This window comes from Sesamum indicum, linkage group LG3 (assembly GCF_000512975.1).
Source record: "Sesamum indicum cultivar Zhongzhi No. 13 linkage group LG3, S_indicum_v1.0, whole genome shotgun sequence".
In the NCBI taxonomy this organism is placed as follows: Eukaryota; Viridiplantae; Streptophyta; class Magnoliopsida; order Lamiales; family Pedaliaceae; genus Sesamum; species Sesamum indicum.
This window is the reverse complement of record NC_026147.1, coordinates 23,767,566-23,783,898: the sequence shown is the minus strand read 5'-3', so window position 1 is coordinate 23,783,898 and position 16,333 is coordinate 23,767,566. Positions and strand designations below refer to the sequence as shown.

Here is a 16,333-nt window from a genome sequence, read left to right as displayed (position 1 = left end):
ATGTGTTATCAGAATGGGCTACTTGAAAGCCCAATTAATAAAGCCTATGTCAGCTCTACTGGAGGCCCATTTATGGAGTTACTGATTCCCCTTTCTCTCAGCATTGTGAAGCATCAAATCATCGCAGCTGGCATGACTGATGATGACCCAAGAGTTTATACCTAATCAACCTTACATTCATCATCTTTTATTAAAAGGATGATTACATCTTCTTTCTCCCATATTTAATGTAATTATATCTAAATTTTATATAATTTAAAAAATTATATTGAGTACGATTAATGTTTATTTCCGTTCAATAAATAGATAACTCATTCATCAATTGAATGAAAATTCACATTACTCTCCAGTTGACTTAATACAAGTCAAAATAAATCTTTTTTGGTCAAATTTTCTTTATACATCTTTGCCGGTGCTAATGCATTTTCTTTATACATCTTCACATCTCACGAAGATTGGTATCAATTAATTTAAAAATAATTTAATCACAATTAAGAATATGCTTTTTCTTTTTAAAAATAAAAACAAATTCATTAACTTTATCCTATTTGTATATGTTTATCTCATTTACAAAAAATGCTTCTGCATATTCACCATACAACAAAAAAGAAAAAAAAAAGAAAAAGAAAAAGAAAAAAAAGAAGAAGAAGAAGAAGAAATTATAAAGGGCAAGGGCAAAAACGGGAAAGAAGAAAATAAGAAATTTTCTTTCTTTATTTTCGTGCTGTTTTAATTTGCTGGCTCCATGTCAGTTCAACTGAAGAGGCTGAGGCCGAGCCATGGTCCGCCTTTTCCACAAATTGATCTCCTTCCTCGGCTCCAATTCCAAGCTGGCCACACCACAGCCCACCATTATCGGCGCCGAGAAAGGGATTATGACGTCATCCTCCGCGTCACTGTCCCCCCTCTCTTCATCGGAGAAAAATTCCCGGTCCTCCTCCGGTGCAATTTGTGCCGTCGTCCAATCAAAATTGGCAAACGTCTCACGGCTGCTCGCGAATCTCCTCATCTGGCTCAGGCTCGGCGCGGCAACCGACGGCTCCGCGTGATCCTTCGACCCGTCATCAGATCTTCCTCCGGCGCCGAAAAACAACTTCATCCCCGATGGCTTAGAAGCCGGGCCCCTTGCCGCGTTAGTTTTCTCGGGCTGTGAACGGGAAACGGGCTTGAATTCTTTCGGTAAAGAAGCGTGTTTCTTTCTTGAGATCTTCTTCTTGTGCTTGATTTGGCCCATGCACGATACCTTCGGTGAAGTGGGTTCTTGAGTTTCGAAGTTGTTGGATTTCCCTCGGGCTTCAGCCGGAATCATAGACACAATCGGGCCGGAAAAGCCCTTATTGAGATGTGATCTGGGCCTGAGTGCGTTGACATCAGGCCGCCTGTCCCGGCGCGGGCTGAACGGAAGGTTTTGAAATGAAACCGCCGCTTGAACTGCCCTCGGTATAAACTTTAAAACCTTGTTCTTTGACTTAGCCGCTGCCTTCTGATCCATTTACAAATATATTCTTGCTATGATAATTCATCTTTTTGTTTGCAACTCTATATATATAGATATGCAAACAAAACACACACACCCATGTGTGTCTGTGCGTGTTGGAAGCGTGTAAGTACGTTTTCATAATGTATGTATGTATAAGTCTGAATAACCAGAAAATTTTAATTCAAATTAAATGTTGTTGTATTTGAATTAATTATATGATAAATATAATATACTTAAACATGATCAAAATATAATTTAAAAAAATAATTAATCATATTATAAATATATTATAATTATTATATAATTAGTTTGATTTGATCGAATTGAATTAAAAATTTGCCTTGAATACGGTATAACAATTCGTGTGTGAATGAGCAAAACTAGGTTGTACCTAATCATATTAAATAATAGAGGAAAATCCGTAGAATAATCAACGTAGTTTTAATAAGATGACATGCACGAGAGATTATTGAAAATGTAAACAAAGTCGTGCCGTATCGGGTATTGATTATTTAATTTTGTGGTATTGTTATTATTATTTTAAAAACTAGGTCGTATTAGACGGACTAGCTATTAGAATTAACATGTGGATTTGATGATAAGATGAATGTGACAAAAATATTGGGATGATTAATTAAAACTAATGTATTAATCCATTTAAAGAAATGATATTTATTATTGGATAATACTATACATGCTATATTCGATATTTTATATATTAAAGTATATATTTGATGCAGGTCGTACAATTTGGGTCCGCTCGCTGAATCTGGTACCCTGAAATTGGGTCGTTGAATCCCTCTTTGAGCTTTCTATAAGTTAATACTGAGAACAGAATACACATTAGGCTTGTTGGGTAACCCCCAACTAAGGCCCTCCGATGCTTAAGTTAAAAAAGTGGGGTCGAAAGCGATCAGTGGAGAGCTAGTGAGATCAGAAAAACGTGATAAATGCGCTTGCATAAATATTCATAAATGCAGGTATTTATAGCGTACGATACCGTATGGTAAGATGCCACGTGGCATCATTTGGGCATCCTGGTGTCAGGTGATCCAACGGCTATTAAAACGGGCAGGTCCGTTGGTCTGGGTCAGGCGACCCGACCCGCGCCTTCATGCTCGGATCTTTTGGAAAACAAGGACAATTTGATCTTTTGGAAATTACCCTCATCAATATCAATTATTCACCTTTCCAGTGTATTATGTATGGATGTATCATTTACAAAATATTTTGCATATTGTTAAGTGGTGAAATTAAATTTTACAATTATAAAATTATCATGAGTTTGAGTTCCATCAAAGTGGATGCTGGTTTACTTTTCTAAATAGTTCGATTTGGATTATTGATATATTTAAATAATTTTTAATATTTTAGTATAATTTACCAAAAAAAAAAAAAAAAAAGCAAAGAAACTTTGGATATCGAAAAGTAGACTTTAATTTGATCATGTAATAAAATGCAATCCACCAATACTAATTGCGGGGGAGTCAATTAATCTTAATTACTTGCGTGAAAATGATGTTATGCAGATGCTAATGTTTCTTTCCAAGCACGAGTGCAAAAACCTTGATTAGATCCACATATTTCTCACTTTCTCCGCATGCATTTTAAAGTTCGCGTTGGTTTAAACGATTATATATAGTTTTTTCCCTTAAAAAAGAAATGAGATAATTACGACATTCAATATATAGTATATGAAATTTTTATTAAATATTAAATAAATCATAGTCACACATAAAAAGAAAAAGAAAAAAAGAATTACTATCATAATATATTAATATTCAAAAATATGTAAATTTCAAACCAAACACTTCTCTTAATGAGGTCTAGTTTAATTTGCGAAATTGAGATTTAATAAATTCGAACGTTATCTATATACAAGTATTATTAGTCTATTTTAATAAAAATTATTGTTAATTATATATATATTTTAAATAAATAATAAATATATATTAATTATTCATAATTAAAATTGATAATATAATTATAATCCATCCATTCAAAATCTGTAATTGCATATAGCTCCTTATAGTATAACCTATGTTCACATAGTGGTTGTGAAGCACTATACCGCGACAGTTGCATTTGATTTGCTACGGACGCTATTCCTTTGCATGTTTTGGCAAGAATTGACACGCTTAATTATGCTTCTTTGCTAATCATTTCACACCCAAACACACCAAATTCGACTTTGTTGGTTATCACGCGAGATACAAAATTATGGAAAAAATATAAACGAGAATATAAGTAGACCAACACCTGCATATATATGAAATTTGAATTCAAAACTTTCAATTAAAAAAAAAATTTTAAAACTTGAATCTTACCATTATCGTAATACGGTATAGTTCAATTTCTAAATGTTTTTTCTTCTTTTTTTTCACTTGAATTCGATAGAAACGACTCTATTGAATTGATCTTGAGGTCAAATTTTTATGAATATAAAAATTTACATATTGGAGACATTGTCTTGATTAGGAAACCCAATATTAGTTGAATTCAAATTAATCGGGTTTAATGTGAATGTTGAATATTAAACAATATTTTTACAAAAAAATAAAAAAGTATGTATATTTTAGTAGATAGTGGTCAAATTTAATGTAAAGTGGTAGCTAATCAGCAATAATAAAAAGCTTGTTAAATATTATTGTTTTAATAAATCCTCATAACCTACTAAAATTTATTGACCAATTAAAAAGAAAAATTCAAACTAGTGAAATAGGAGTGGAACAGCTAATGAATCAAGTACTAGGAATCTCTTATGAAGTGAGCTTATGAAGAGAGAATGGACATTGAAAGTGGCAAAAGTACCCCTTATGCACCGCCTATGACTCGCATGAAACACACGTAAATAAGTTAAACTAGTGAGTGCATTTAGGTACTTTTGAACCTCCCAGTCTTCCGTTTCAACTTCTTCGTCCTCGTTGAATCGCGGAAACGCTTCAGCCCGGACAAACTCTGTATATAGTTTTCGTGTATTAGGGTTTTAATTTGTTCTTAATTTACGGAGTAAGAATGGCGAAGGGAAGGGGAAATCGGCATCAAGGGAAGAGATCTTCTACGGTAGTTCTGGTGCTGTCAATGCTGTTGATGCTGACTATAGTGCTTTTGTTGCTTCTCGGCCTCGGAATCCTCTCTCTCCCCATTGGCTTCAATGAGGACTCCTTGCCGATCGGAGATCGCATCAAATTGAAGCGCTTGACAATAGACATGTGAACTTTTCCCTTTTTGTGTTTATTATTCTCGGTGTTTCTCAATGCATTTTTTTCCCCCTGAAATTTTCAGTATTTCTAGTGACATTCAATTTTTTTTTCTCTTTTTGGTGATGGGCAGTAAAGACGAGGGAGAAGGATTGGGGGAAAGAAGGGAGCAGTGGACGGAGGTCCTTTCGTGGGAGCCTAGGGCTTTCCTCTATCACAATTTTTTGGTGAGTTTCGATTATATATCTGTAAGATGTTTTATACAGCTCTCCTCTCTCTTGTTCTTTTTGGACTTTATGTATGATAATGTTAATTAAAATGAGCTTCAATTTGGGAGGTTGATTAAGTTTTTCTATTTGAATTATTGGTTAGTATGAATTTTGTTGCATTGTTCATTGCCATAATTGTTTTAGGAGGGAAAAATTTAATCAAAGAGCTGAAACTGCTAGAGCTTTTTATGCTTCTTGGGGTCCTCGGAGAATTGTCTGTTACTACTGTGGTCATATTTGAGTTTATGAATGCTGGCTTTGGCATGTAATTGGGACCTCGTATTTGCATCAAAATCTTTTGTTTATGTTGAAATCAACTTATTTAAAGCAAAAATTTTCAAGAGCAATTCCAAATGATGCTGTTTGATGGATGAATTCTGGCTTATTTTACATGATACTTGCGTGTAACTGACTACTTAACCATTTACTGACAGTCAAAGGAAGAATGTGAGTATCTGATAAATCTTGCCAGACCTCACATGGTGAAGTCAACAGTTGTTGATAGCAAGACTGGCAAGAGCAAAGATAGCAGGTCTTTGATCTATCTCCATTACTTGTGTTTCTGTTTATGTATTTCATCTGAATGCATAAGAATTGGATCTGGAGCTTTCTTTTTCTTTATCTTGTATTTGACATCTAAACAAGCAGCTCATACTTCAGGGTTCGTACAAGTTCGGGAATGTTCTTGAGAAGAGGGAGGGATAAGGTCATCAGAGATATTGAGAAAAGAATAGCAGACTACACTTTCATACCTGCAGGTATGAGAATTTAAGTACATGTACATGTCTACATGTGTTTGCCCTGTGTCTTATGTTGTCTTTAGTTAAATGTTCCTTGTATTATTGTCATGAATTTCAAGGGCAATGTGTAATTTAAAGTTAGAAGCTTCTGGTTATATTGATACTATCTTAGGTGCTTATAAGATGCATGACTTAGGCGATGCTTGGTGTCGGTCAAAATTCATGGCCTATTTCCTACAATAGTGATTATCACCTTGCTCTTGATAACGTGATTTCCATGGAAAAGGTGAAGAAAAACAAGGAATAATAACTATCTCAATGAGCACTGACGGATAAAGATATATCCACCTAAGAAAATACGATGTCCTAGTTGTTCAACATATTTATGCTTGATTGAGAAGATACTGCGGCAGCCTAGTAAGAAATGTGGTATATTAGCACATTATGTTATTTTGTATCAGCTCTAGTCTGTTCTTATCCTGCAAAATCTTTAGCATCCTCTGTTCTCTCTTCTCTTACTACTCACAAGATGCAGGCAACCGAATGACTCTTTTGTTTGATACTAGGTTCTGTATGGTATCCTTTCATATACTACTCCTTGCACTTTGTAGCGCAATTATTTAGTTTTGATTTACAGAACATGGAGAAGGTCTACAAGTTCTACATTATGAAGTTGGACAAAAATACGAGCCTCATTATGATTATTTTCTTGATGAATTCAACACTAAAAATGGGGGTCAACGCATAGCTACTATTCTTATGTATTTGTAAGTATTTCAGCTACATATTGATGCTTCCAAAGTGTTTTTATGGTTACCTTGTTCTAATAAGACCAAGGTACTTTGTTTTTCTTTGCAATTTATTTTCATCCTTTGCACTTGATGCAGGTCAGATGTTGAAGAAGGTGGTGAGACAATTTTTCCTTCTGCCAAGGGAAATTTTAGCTCTGCGCCTAACTTGTCAGAGTGTGGTAAAAGAGGCCTAGCTGTGAAACCAAAAATGGGTGATGCACTACTTTTTTGGAGTATGCGCCCTGATGCCTCTCTGGATCCATCGAGCTTGCATGGTGAGTTTTATTGTGTCCATTCATGATTTTCTATCGCCTTGATACCCCTATCTTCTTCTAGCCCAACCCAAAGGAAAAAGAAAAAAATGTGGAAGGAGAAAAAAGATGTGAGGAACAAACAACAAAGAGATGCAGTTTTCAAGATACCCTATATTATAGTAAAATGATGCCACATGAGTAATCAAATTTTTTAATATTTAAGATTGAGAAATGTGTGATTGTATGCTGAATCATATTGGATGAAGATGCTCTTCCTAAGTTTAAGGCAAAACTGTTTCTGTGTTTGAGCCATGGTTTACCTTTTTAGTCATTTGACTTGGTCTGGATTTTGTTCCCTGTATCATGTTCTATTGTTTGATTTCAGGTGGTTGCCCTGTTATCAAAGGGAATAAGTGGTCATCTACGAAGTGGATGCATGTTGGTGAATACAAAGTCTAGACTTACCTCTAAGGTAGGCATGTAAACTTGGTGGTTAATATGAGCTGTATTTATTCTTATTTTGCTTTCTCATGGCAATTTAGATTTGACATAATGTTGACTATTAATATGCTTGCCTTATCTTTCCTGTCTCCCTGTACTGAGAGACATTGTGCAAGCATGGGTATGGAAACATATGCAGTCATGGGAAAGTTACGTGGGGTTGGAACTTGGGAAATATTTCAAATGGTGCCTTGGTGGTGACTGAGAATATTAGCCTATCACCTATACAGGATCTTGTATGCAAACCCGGCGTGTAGCGTAATTTGGCCTTCTCCCCCTAGATTCTCTGATTGACTTGACTTCTTTCTCGCCTCACAGCTAGAACTGTAGCATTCGACATTGACCCTGCAGTCTCTATTCACATTAGTACTTGAGACCCACCTGACTGCTTTCTCCTCACAGCTAGAACTGTACAGGAACATTTAAATTGAGCCCTAAGTCTCTGTTCACATTAGTACTTGAGACCCACCACATTAATCGATGTATCTTGATGGTATTGCAAAATTAGTATGTGAAGCTTTTTTTTTGCTGCTCTTTCTTGTTACATTTCGCAGGTGCCACCACCTTTCCTTATTTGTATTTAATGCCTGGAATCATTGGGATTATACTTCTAGCAATTGTCATTCGGAGTTTTATGCCTGAATGCGCTCTGAGTTCTGGTTTCTGATTGCTTTTGCCCATTTTCTTAATCTTGTCTAACATGAAATGTGAAGTTTGGTGAAGCAGGCTTCACCAATATAGCCATGGAACTGATTCGGACCAAAAAACTTGCAGGAGATTAGATATGGAGGATCCTTCTGTGATCAACTGTGCAACAGCTACAGCGTCTCTGCCTTTTATAAATTTTAAGAATGACGTACGATATTTTGTGACTGGTACTTACGCGGGAATTTCATTTCATCAGAACAATCACTTAACTGCTGGTATAGAAGGAAGAGAGAATATGCAGTTTCCATAACGTAAAAACATCGTGTGTAAGCTTCATGTTATTGTAAATTCTTGTGGTATAAGATGTACTATTAGTGAAATATTCAAATATTCTTTGGACGTGGAACTGTTCTTGTGAGTATATATATATATATTTCCAGACACGTAATTTTGAGCATGACATCTCTTCTGAGCTACAGAGTAGAAATATCTTATAGCCTCCCTGTTGGAAGTGTTGGCAGTAGAGAATAAAAGACAATGGATAAGAGAAAAGCCCATTTGAAGTAGCCCCTTAAGTCCTCCCGTCGTATTGGTAATTTATACTTTTAGTAAAATCCCGTCCCTTTTTTATTTAAATCGAATTTAAACTAATTATATGATAATGGTATGATGTGAAGTGATTAAGTATATAATTAATGATTTATGTTTATTTAATAATTAATTTGGTTCGGATAAAGTCGATTTGGTGAAAGAATTTTTCCAAACAAAAGTGGCCTTTAAAGTTAATTGATCCTTAAAGACGGAACGCGCGCGCACACACGCACAATAGTCGTGTATCAGCAAGGTACGCTTCTTTAATGGAAATAGAAAGACTCAAATGATACACGATTGTTCTTGTACTTAACCATACGTTTTAATCATTGAGTTGCAACAATGGGACCGAAGTGTGTGGATATATCTTTTCTGAGATATATTTTATTTTTTTCTCCCTAGAAATCTCATCCCTAGTGAACAAACCGAATGAAGGTTTGTACGTTGATGCTTCGAAAACTTGTACACTTGAATTTGGCACGCAAATATCAGGGCAGTCTTATCCCAACCCAAATAATAAATAAAAGAAAAATAAAACTGACAACCGGTTCAAAGGGTTAAAAAGAACTAGGGCACAGCTTCCGCGCCGGGAATATATAATATTTGAGAAGTACGCAGCAGAGCGGTCAGGGCGTAACGAAGATACGAAGCCGGAGAAGAGGGCTTTCAGTTGGTGGAGAATATCATCTTATCTTTCCATATATTACGTGTGTATATATATATAAGTATCTATAAACCTTGCTCAGGTACTTATATATATGTGTGTTAAATCCTAATACTAGTTACTGAAAGTTGCTTTTTATTCCATTACTTGCAGATCTGCTGCTCTTCTATTCACCAGTAAAATCCTAGTTATCGCTCCTTCTTTCTGTCTCTTTCCATTTTTTGCTTAGGGTTTTCCTGTTTCTTTTATGTTTGATTGTTGATTCTTTTGTGTTTAATTTGATTACTTTGAAGAAGCTTGTGGAGCATGGATCGGTACCAGAAGGTGGAGAAACCAAAGGTGGAGACACCTATTGATGAGAATGAAATTCGGATTACAAGCCAAGGAAGGATGCGGAGCTACATCACTTATGCAATGACTCTGCTTCAGGTATGTTTGTTTGCTCATTATGTTTGTGTAATTGGTGCGAGGATGTGTTTTGTGCGTTCTGTTTTATGTGTTTCAGCGTTGGATTTCTGTAGTGTTTTGAGTATAGCAGTCGGTTGTTTAGTCTGAGCCTTTGTGTTTATTCATTTGTTGACAAAAATTTTATGTCTAATTGGTTCAAATTAAGCGGGGTGGCTTTTTAGATCATCGTTTCTTTTGCTGTTATATACATTATATTATCTGTTGCCGTGTTTTCACTTTGCTTTTTTCTAATGATTTTTCGTCTCAAGAAGTTATGATTTTTCTAAGAGATAAAAATGCTGATTGAGGTATAATATGATATATTGTATACTTGTATGGGACTTGTGCAGATTTAAGGTGGTACTGGTTATACACAGGGAGTGCTAAATGCTTGTGTAATACTAGGTTAAGGTTGACTATCAGACAATATAATGATGTCATGGAACTGAGGCCCCAATTGTTTTGTGCTGGGGTAACCAATTTCTGTGAACTTCATATGCCCCAAATTCCCTCCCTAATCTTGGGCACTGGAGCGGATCTTCCACGGAGTGTGATTTCTAACCTTTTAGTTTCTCGGTGAAAACATATTGAAATTTTTACGTTTTCAATGGTGATATTTAGAAGAAACAATTCTAGTGACATATCCTGGAGTGCTCTTTTCCGTTTTCACTTGAGGTTTCTGTTTCTTTTCTTTTTTTTTTTTTTAATTTGTTTGACTTGCATTCTGTTGGTATTCAAATATCTTGTAAATTTGCATAACTTTTGCTATTGCATGGTTATATTTTTTCATCTAAGAGTAAAACTTTCTTCATAGGATATTCTGATAATTCAATCTAAATGGTTCTACTTGAGATTGTTGTCACTTGATATTGAATGCCTATCGTTCTATTTGTCCAAATATGTAATTGTTGCATGAAGATTATTTGACAAATGCTTCTTGGATGCTAGAGCATCTGACATCGGCAATATGTCATGCAATGATTGTAGGAAAAGAATTCAGATGAAATAGTATTCAAGGCAATGGGCAGAGCCATCAACAAAACTGTAACAATTGTGGAGTTAATCAAGGTCTCTCTCTAGTCTTTTTCCCTCGACTATTAATTTTTAACTTTTGATTTGTGATTTAAAGATATGATGTATTTTTTTAATTTAGAGGAGAATTGTTGGTCTTCACCAAATTACAACAATTCAATCCACCGACATCACAGACACATGGGAACCCCTGGAGGAAGGCCTCCAAACGTAAGGGCACTTCTGACTAAACCCTGAAAATGAAATTATGATATTGAAACTTCTGAGTTATAATTCTGTCACTTTATACCTTGACAAATGTGACTGGCCTTTCTGACATTTTTGCTAATATCTGCAGTCTGGAAACAACAAGGAAAGTATCAATGGTCACAATTACCCTCTCAAAGAAGGAGTTGGATAAGTCAAATATTGGGTAAGTTGTCGTTTGCATTTCCTTCTTTGTGGCAATACAACATGGAACCAATAATCATAATAACTCAGAATCGGTCTCTGGATATTATGAGTAGCAATTTGTTGATTTTAAGTTAATGGATTTTGAGAGTTGTCGAGTCCAGATGCTATTTTGGTTTTGTTGTTTACATTGCTCTTTTTCCTCCTAATGCTATTGGATCTGTGGAAGTAGGATTACGACGGTCTGTTATGTACTGTAGGTACCAACCACCAATACCAGCTGACCAGGTGAAGGTGTCTACGGAACTCGACTATGATGGAGGTAGTTTCCAGTTCTGATTCTGGTTCTTGTTCTCGATATATTCCATCAATGAATATGATTCAACTTGTTTCAATTGTATAGATGGGTCACCTCTTGCCCGAGGAAGAGGCCGGGGTGGTAGAGGGAGGGGGAGGCCGAGAGCCCCACCTGGTATGAATTGGTTGATCTTCTTTTTATTTTACATTATCTGAATCTCAAGGAGCTTGAGATTTTAGATTTCTGCATCTAACTTAGGAAGTTTAAGTAGATTTCCTATATTTGATTAAGAACAAACTGGCTGTTGTTTAATTTAGGGAATGGATTTTTATCTGCTGATTATGAGGACGGAGGCTATGAGCGCAACCGTGGATATGCCAGGGGTAGAGGACGAGGCAGGGGTCGCAGTTTCCGTGGTCGTGACAGGGGAGGGTACAATGGTCCTCAGTTGGACGTTCAACATGATGCTGGAGGCTACAATCAAGAAGCACCTCGAGGTACTTCTGCTCATTTATTCTAAGTTTTAGTTTTCCAGCTCTTCTTCAAGGACTAGTTGTCTAGTAAATGCTCTAGAAATAGGAAGAAGCAGTTGTCACTAGGAGCCCAATCATCCACACCTCCCTTTTATGCTGCTTCACCAAAATGGGTATTCGACCTGTTGCTGGTTTGTCTCTGTTTCCATTTACTTCTGATATTTGTTAACTGTATTCAGCCTTCTTTCAAATAATCTGATAACTTGTGTGTATGATATTCTGTAAATTAGGATGAAGGCCCGAGATTTGTTACAATGGGATATGGATCTTTTACATACAACCTATTTCATTCATGCACTTTGGTTGTCATTTTCAGCATTTAGATTTCTTTGGGTGACTCTTTTAACTCAATGAGAGGGTTTGCCACCTATCCACCTTGTATGCAAGTGTCTTTCTATGATGGGACAAATCATCATTCTGTATCTGCTCCATGCTGCATTTTATTGCTACTATATCCTATGGTTGTCATGCTGCTCTGGGTATGGTTATTTACTTGTATTACCCTGCTGCTGCAGGTCGTGGCCGTGGGAGGGGGACTCGTGGCAGGGGTCGTGGATTCAGGTCTAATGGTCCAGTTAATGCTACTGCTGCTTGAGGTGCTTGGGTGTTCAAATTCTGGTGCTTCTTGTATCAGGACAGTATGGTCAATGAGTTGATGGATGTTTGCTTCTTTGCTATATGTCTTTTCACAGTCGTTGCTAGTATTAACTGTAGAAGGTCATCTGTAATCATTGTAGACTAACTTGGGGCCGCGTGTGCGTGGTGAGCCTTTTTGTTTTCTTTTTTACCATTATCTTTTTAAATTTATAGTTGTTAGTTGCTGTAATCAAGTGTAACTTGATTGGCGAGCAGCACATTCTTTAATTTGTAGTCTGGATAAGGTTGATATTTATTTAGAAATGGTCTTTCTTTCAATTCCTTTGTTGTGTTGGTTTTTGTTTTCCATTCTCTCTAGCATCCACCGTCCTGAATGCATCGCCCACGTAATCCTTTTCTACAGGGAGAATCCTACAGTATTTAACTTATTTTTTCCTACAGTGCGGCCAGTTGATGGTCTTATGTCTAGGTATGAATTTCCAAATTGAAGGACACTTATTGCAGGGGAGAGAAGGGGGAAAGAGGGTACTAGAGTAAACTGTACTTGGAATGAGGAAGTTGTTACAGGTTCCTAGGTGTATTTTGCTTGAAGACACGCATGCGCATGAACGAGGCAGCGCAGTTTCTCCTTATGAATAGGGACCCAATGAAGGGAAATTTTGCAGTGGAAGAGTAGGTTTGCAATTTTGTATAGGTAAGAAGGATATTTTCGGATTGGATTATGTTATTTTATTTTTTATTTTTAGTGGTATTAAATTAATTTATTTTTATTCAATGAAAATAGTGGTACTTTTTTTTATTAGTGGTGACAAATTAAATATATTTTATATTTAAATGTGATTTCTATAAGACACAATTGGTCCAAACGAAGGCCAATCTCTATAGAGGCCTTGCGGAAGGCCCTTGCACAATCTGTATAGACTCACACCACTCTCTAGTCAACCTGAGCCTATTTTCTTTTAGAAATAATGACTAAAATGCCCCTTCTAGACAACTTAAGCAAAAAAAATATACTTATAATATATCAATAATATATAAAATTAAAATTTCATATAAAAAAATTACTTTTTTAGTTCATTAAATATGCTCAATATTGACTTTTTAGTCTGATAATTATGTTCAAGTTTTTGTAAATCCATTTTCGAAATTGATGAAATTTAGTCCCTCGGTGACCGAATTTTTGAGTGTTAACCGAAAAAATGACATATTGAATATTTTTTGTGGTTTTTTCAGTTTTACGTAGCTTTAGAAAATGAGTTGGATGATATATTGGATGAATTATATTATATAAATGATTAAAATTTAGAAAAATAGAATTATTTGTAATAAAAAATAAAAATATTATAATTATTATAATAATAAAAATAAATTTATTATAATTATTATAGTTATAATTCATAAATCCCCTGCTTGCACGTTGTCGTCCCCCGTCTGGGCGACTGAGGTCGAGGGTGACGGCGTTGCTCATTGCGCTGTCGCCATTGTAGTGATGGGCGATGGAGATCGCTCTCGCTGATGTGAATTGCCTTTGGATTGAGAAGTGTTATGATATAATTCTCGTTATAAATTTATTATTTAAATTTCTTATTGTGAATAACGTTTTTAACTATTATATTTTATTTGTTCTAACATGGCTTTAGTTGTTTTTTATTTCTAAATCCAACTGAACTGATCCATAACTCAAAAAAAAAAAGAAAATTTGAATACTAAAAAAAAATACCACTTACTGCAACAAAGAACTAGCCTCCTTGCTTAATTTTTGCTAGCAATTGATTATCCACATCACTCATTTCTTTCTACATGTAACAATACAAAAAAGAAATCATTGAAAATTAAAAATATTTGTACATGAAGCACTCTGAGAATATGAAGCGACGAAAACACAAGCAATAATGCAAAAAAGAAAAAGAAAGAAACATTCCATGTAAAGTGGAAAGAGAATAGGAGCGGTCTTACAACGACGGGCGAATTCGGCGAGGGGAGTTTGGAGGATTTCTCTATTGGAGTCGCGTTTTTCAAAAAAAAAAAAAGGAGGGAAGTTTCTGTAGAAGTCGCACCTTTGTAGTAGCACTTTTTTGTAGTACATATAAAAAGGATCGCGTACTGTGAGAGATTAATAACGAGTCTCTTCTTCCACTCTATTTATTCTTCCTTTTCTTCTTTCCCTCTCTCCACATAGTGTCTGTTTCAATCGGAAATCAACCCCACCCAAGGGCCAAGATTTTCAAGGAATAGAAGAAAACCAAACTGTAAGGGCGGTGAAATTCTCAAGTGTGTCGAAGGGGTTGGGTCGAGTTTCTAAAAAATGATCTGTTGATTGCATGCAAAATCCTTGTGGTTTTCAGCACTTCTTTTCTTGAAGTTGTGCATGAATATTCCACAATCGTTAGGCTTTGCATTTCTTATATTCCTCTCTTCTTGGAGTTTAAAGAGGTATTGTATTTCTACGCAATTTCTTGTTTTCAATTTTCTTGAATTAGGGTTGGATTCTTGATATAATATAGGGAACAAGTGAATCTTGGTGCAGTACAATTTGATTACTGAACATGTGAACTCATTTTGTGGCATGGTTTCTTGGTATGATTAGTTACCCGGTTCTTTTTGTTCTTTCTTGTATTTTTCTTTTTCTCATGTTTTCTTGAGGAGTTAATCGATTCTTTTTCTCTTTCTTGTTTTTTTTTTCTTCTGTTTCTTGAGGACAGCTTGAATCTTGGAAAATCCACTAAGGTAGTGCTTTTGCAGACAAGACTGTTGTGGTGTCCATTATGGTTGGATCTTCAAGCATTCTGGAGGTTTGTGTTCCTAATTTTCCTTCCAATATTTTTGAATTTTTCTTGATGTAGATAGAAATGTTGCATGTTTATGAGGCATTTGGTATGGGTTATAATTTCTGGACGTCATTTTGTCAATTTGTTTGTGTAACTTCAATAGTTTTTGTCACTTTGTAGTTTTCAACACCTCTTATCTTGGAGTTTTGCATGAAGATTCCCCATTGTTAGGCTTCGTATTGGTTATACTCCCTGGTTCTTGGCATTCAAAGAGGTATTATTTGAACCCAATCTGTTGTTTTCAATTTTGTTTTCTAGGGTTCGATTATAGATATAGTATACTAGCAAATAAGTGAATTTTGAAGAGAGTAAACATTAATTATTGTACATGTGAACTCTTTGTGTTGCATGGTTTCGTGGTTTGATAAATTTATAGGTTCTCTTGTCTACTGGCTTGGTTTTTTTCCCCTTTATGGTTTTTTTCACTTGTGGAGATACTATTACAGTGCTTTTGTCTACAAGACTATTGCTCTGTCCATTTTGGTTGATCTTTAAATCCTGTGTTCCAGAGGTTTTACTTCCATGAATTTATCTGTAATTTTTGTTTCAAGTGTGTTGAATTTTTCTAGATGCAGAGAGAAAAAAGCGACATGTTTTTGAAGATTTTGGTGCTAGACATCATTTTGGATATGATTTTTTTCATTGTCTATCTTATTTTAACTTCCAACTGTTTATTCCTTTTAAAAAATGTTCATTGTCATTTTGCTGTTCAATTTTTCCATTTCACATTCCTGTTTGTATGTTGGTGTCTTTCGCTGTTACTTTTCATCTTTGGTTAAAGAAATGTTTACAGTGACCAAATTGTTGTGAATTAAATATGCATAGTGATTGTGGCTTTGTCACAAAAGTGCAGGACATATTTTACTACTTTCTATCCTTTTGGGAGGAATGAAGATGATGACAGTTTGATTGTATGCCAAGGTTACTAATATTCTTATCTTAATTATATTTTTCTCTTATTCTTAATGCTAAGCATATTCACCTGAATTCATAATACTTGACTCTTGCTCTTTATTGAAATTGATGGTATGGTTGGCTTGAATTTTTGATCCCCTGGATTGGGATAGGAA

General features: G+C 35.4%; 3 protein-coding genes across 13 annotated transcripts; 2 read left to right on the top strand and 1 right to left on the bottom strand.

The window, feature by feature from the left end:
• LOC105159370 (uncharacterized protein At1g76070-like) lies at positions 527-1,545 on the bottom strand. Its single transcript, XM_011076417.2, has one exon. The coding sequence runs from the start codon at positions 1,490-1,492 to the stop codon at positions 749-751; it is 744 nt and encodes a 247-aa protein (XP_011074719.1). The 5' UTR covers positions 1,493-1,545; the 3' UTR covers positions 527-748.
• LOC105159369 (probable prolyl 4-hydroxylase 3) lies at positions 4,300-8,340 on the top strand. Of its 2 annotated transcripts, none has more exons than XM_011076416.2 (8): positions 4,300-4,692; positions 4,814-4,907; positions 5,384-5,481; positions 5,610-5,707; positions 6,327-6,456; positions 6,577-6,755; positions 7,120-7,206; positions 7,962-8,340. In XM_011076416.2, exons 1-7 carry the CDS (start codon positions 4,496-4,498, stop codon positions 7,191-7,193), a joined length of 870 nt encoding a protein of 289 aa, XP_011074718.1. In that variant the 5' UTR covers positions 4,300-4,495; the 3' UTR covers positions 7,194-7,206; positions 7,962-8,340. The 2 variants fall into 2 exon arrangements, with proteins under 2 accessions (XP_011074718.1, XP_011074717.1); XM_011076415.2 differs by having other exon boundaries at positions 4,312-4,692; positions 8,010-8,340.
• LOC105159368 (ribonuclease P protein subunit p25-like protein) lies at positions 9,012-12,753 on the top strand. Of its 10 annotated transcripts, none has more exons than XM_011076414.2 (10): positions 9,012-9,147; positions 9,292-9,314; positions 9,435-9,567; positions 10,573-10,653; positions 10,739-10,827; positions 10,955-11,029; positions 11,268-11,329; positions 11,411-11,479; positions 11,623-11,802; positions 12,354-12,753. In XM_011076414.2, the coding sequence occupies exons 3-10, from the start codon at positions 9,445-9,447 to the stop codon at positions 12,431-12,433; spliced, it is 759 nt and encodes a 252-aa protein (XP_011074716.1). In that variant the 5' UTR covers positions 9,012-9,147; positions 9,292-9,314; positions 9,435-9,444; the 3' UTR covers positions 12,434-12,753. The 10 variants fall into 10 exon arrangements, with proteins under 10 accessions (XP_011074716.1, XP_020548593.1, XP_011074712.1 ...); XM_020692934.1 differs by having other exon boundaries at positions 9,432-9,567; XM_011076410.2 differs by having other exon boundaries at positions 9,292-9,325.

What these genes read in the sequence shown, in the direction of transcription:
- LOC105159370 (XM_011076417.2), bottom strand. Translation starts at nt 1,492, where the DNA reads ATGGATCAGAAGGCAGCGGCTAAGTCAAAGAACAAGGTTTTAAAGTTT.
- LOC105159369 (XM_011076416.2), top strand. Translation starts at nt 4,496, where the DNA reads ATGGCGAAGGGAAGGGGAAATCGGCATCAAGGGAAGAGATCTTCTACG. An exon ending in GCTACTATTCTTATGTATTT is followed by an intron (nt 6,457 to 6,576) that starts GTAAGTATTTCA and finishes CACTTGATGCAG; the next exon opens with GTCAGATGTTGAAGAAGGTG. An exon ending in GGATCCATCGAGCTTGCATG is followed by an intron (nt 6,756 to 7,119) that starts GTGAGTTTTATT and finishes GTTTGATTTCAG; the next exon opens with GTGGTTGCCCTGTTATCAAA.
- LOC105159368 (XM_011076414.2), top strand. Translation starts at nt 9,445, where the DNA reads ATGGATCGGTACCAGAAGGTGGAGAAACCAAAGGTGGAGACACCTATT. An exon ending in CAATTGTGGAGTTAATCAAG is followed by an intron (nt 10,654 to 10,738) that starts GTCTCTCTCTAG and finishes TTTTTAATTTAG; the next exon opens with AGGAGAATTGTTGGTCTTCA. An exon ending in GGAACTCGACTATGATGGAG is followed by an intron (nt 11,330 to 11,410) that starts GTAGTTTCCAGT and finishes TCAATTGTATAG; the next exon opens with ATGGGTCACCTCTTGCCCGA.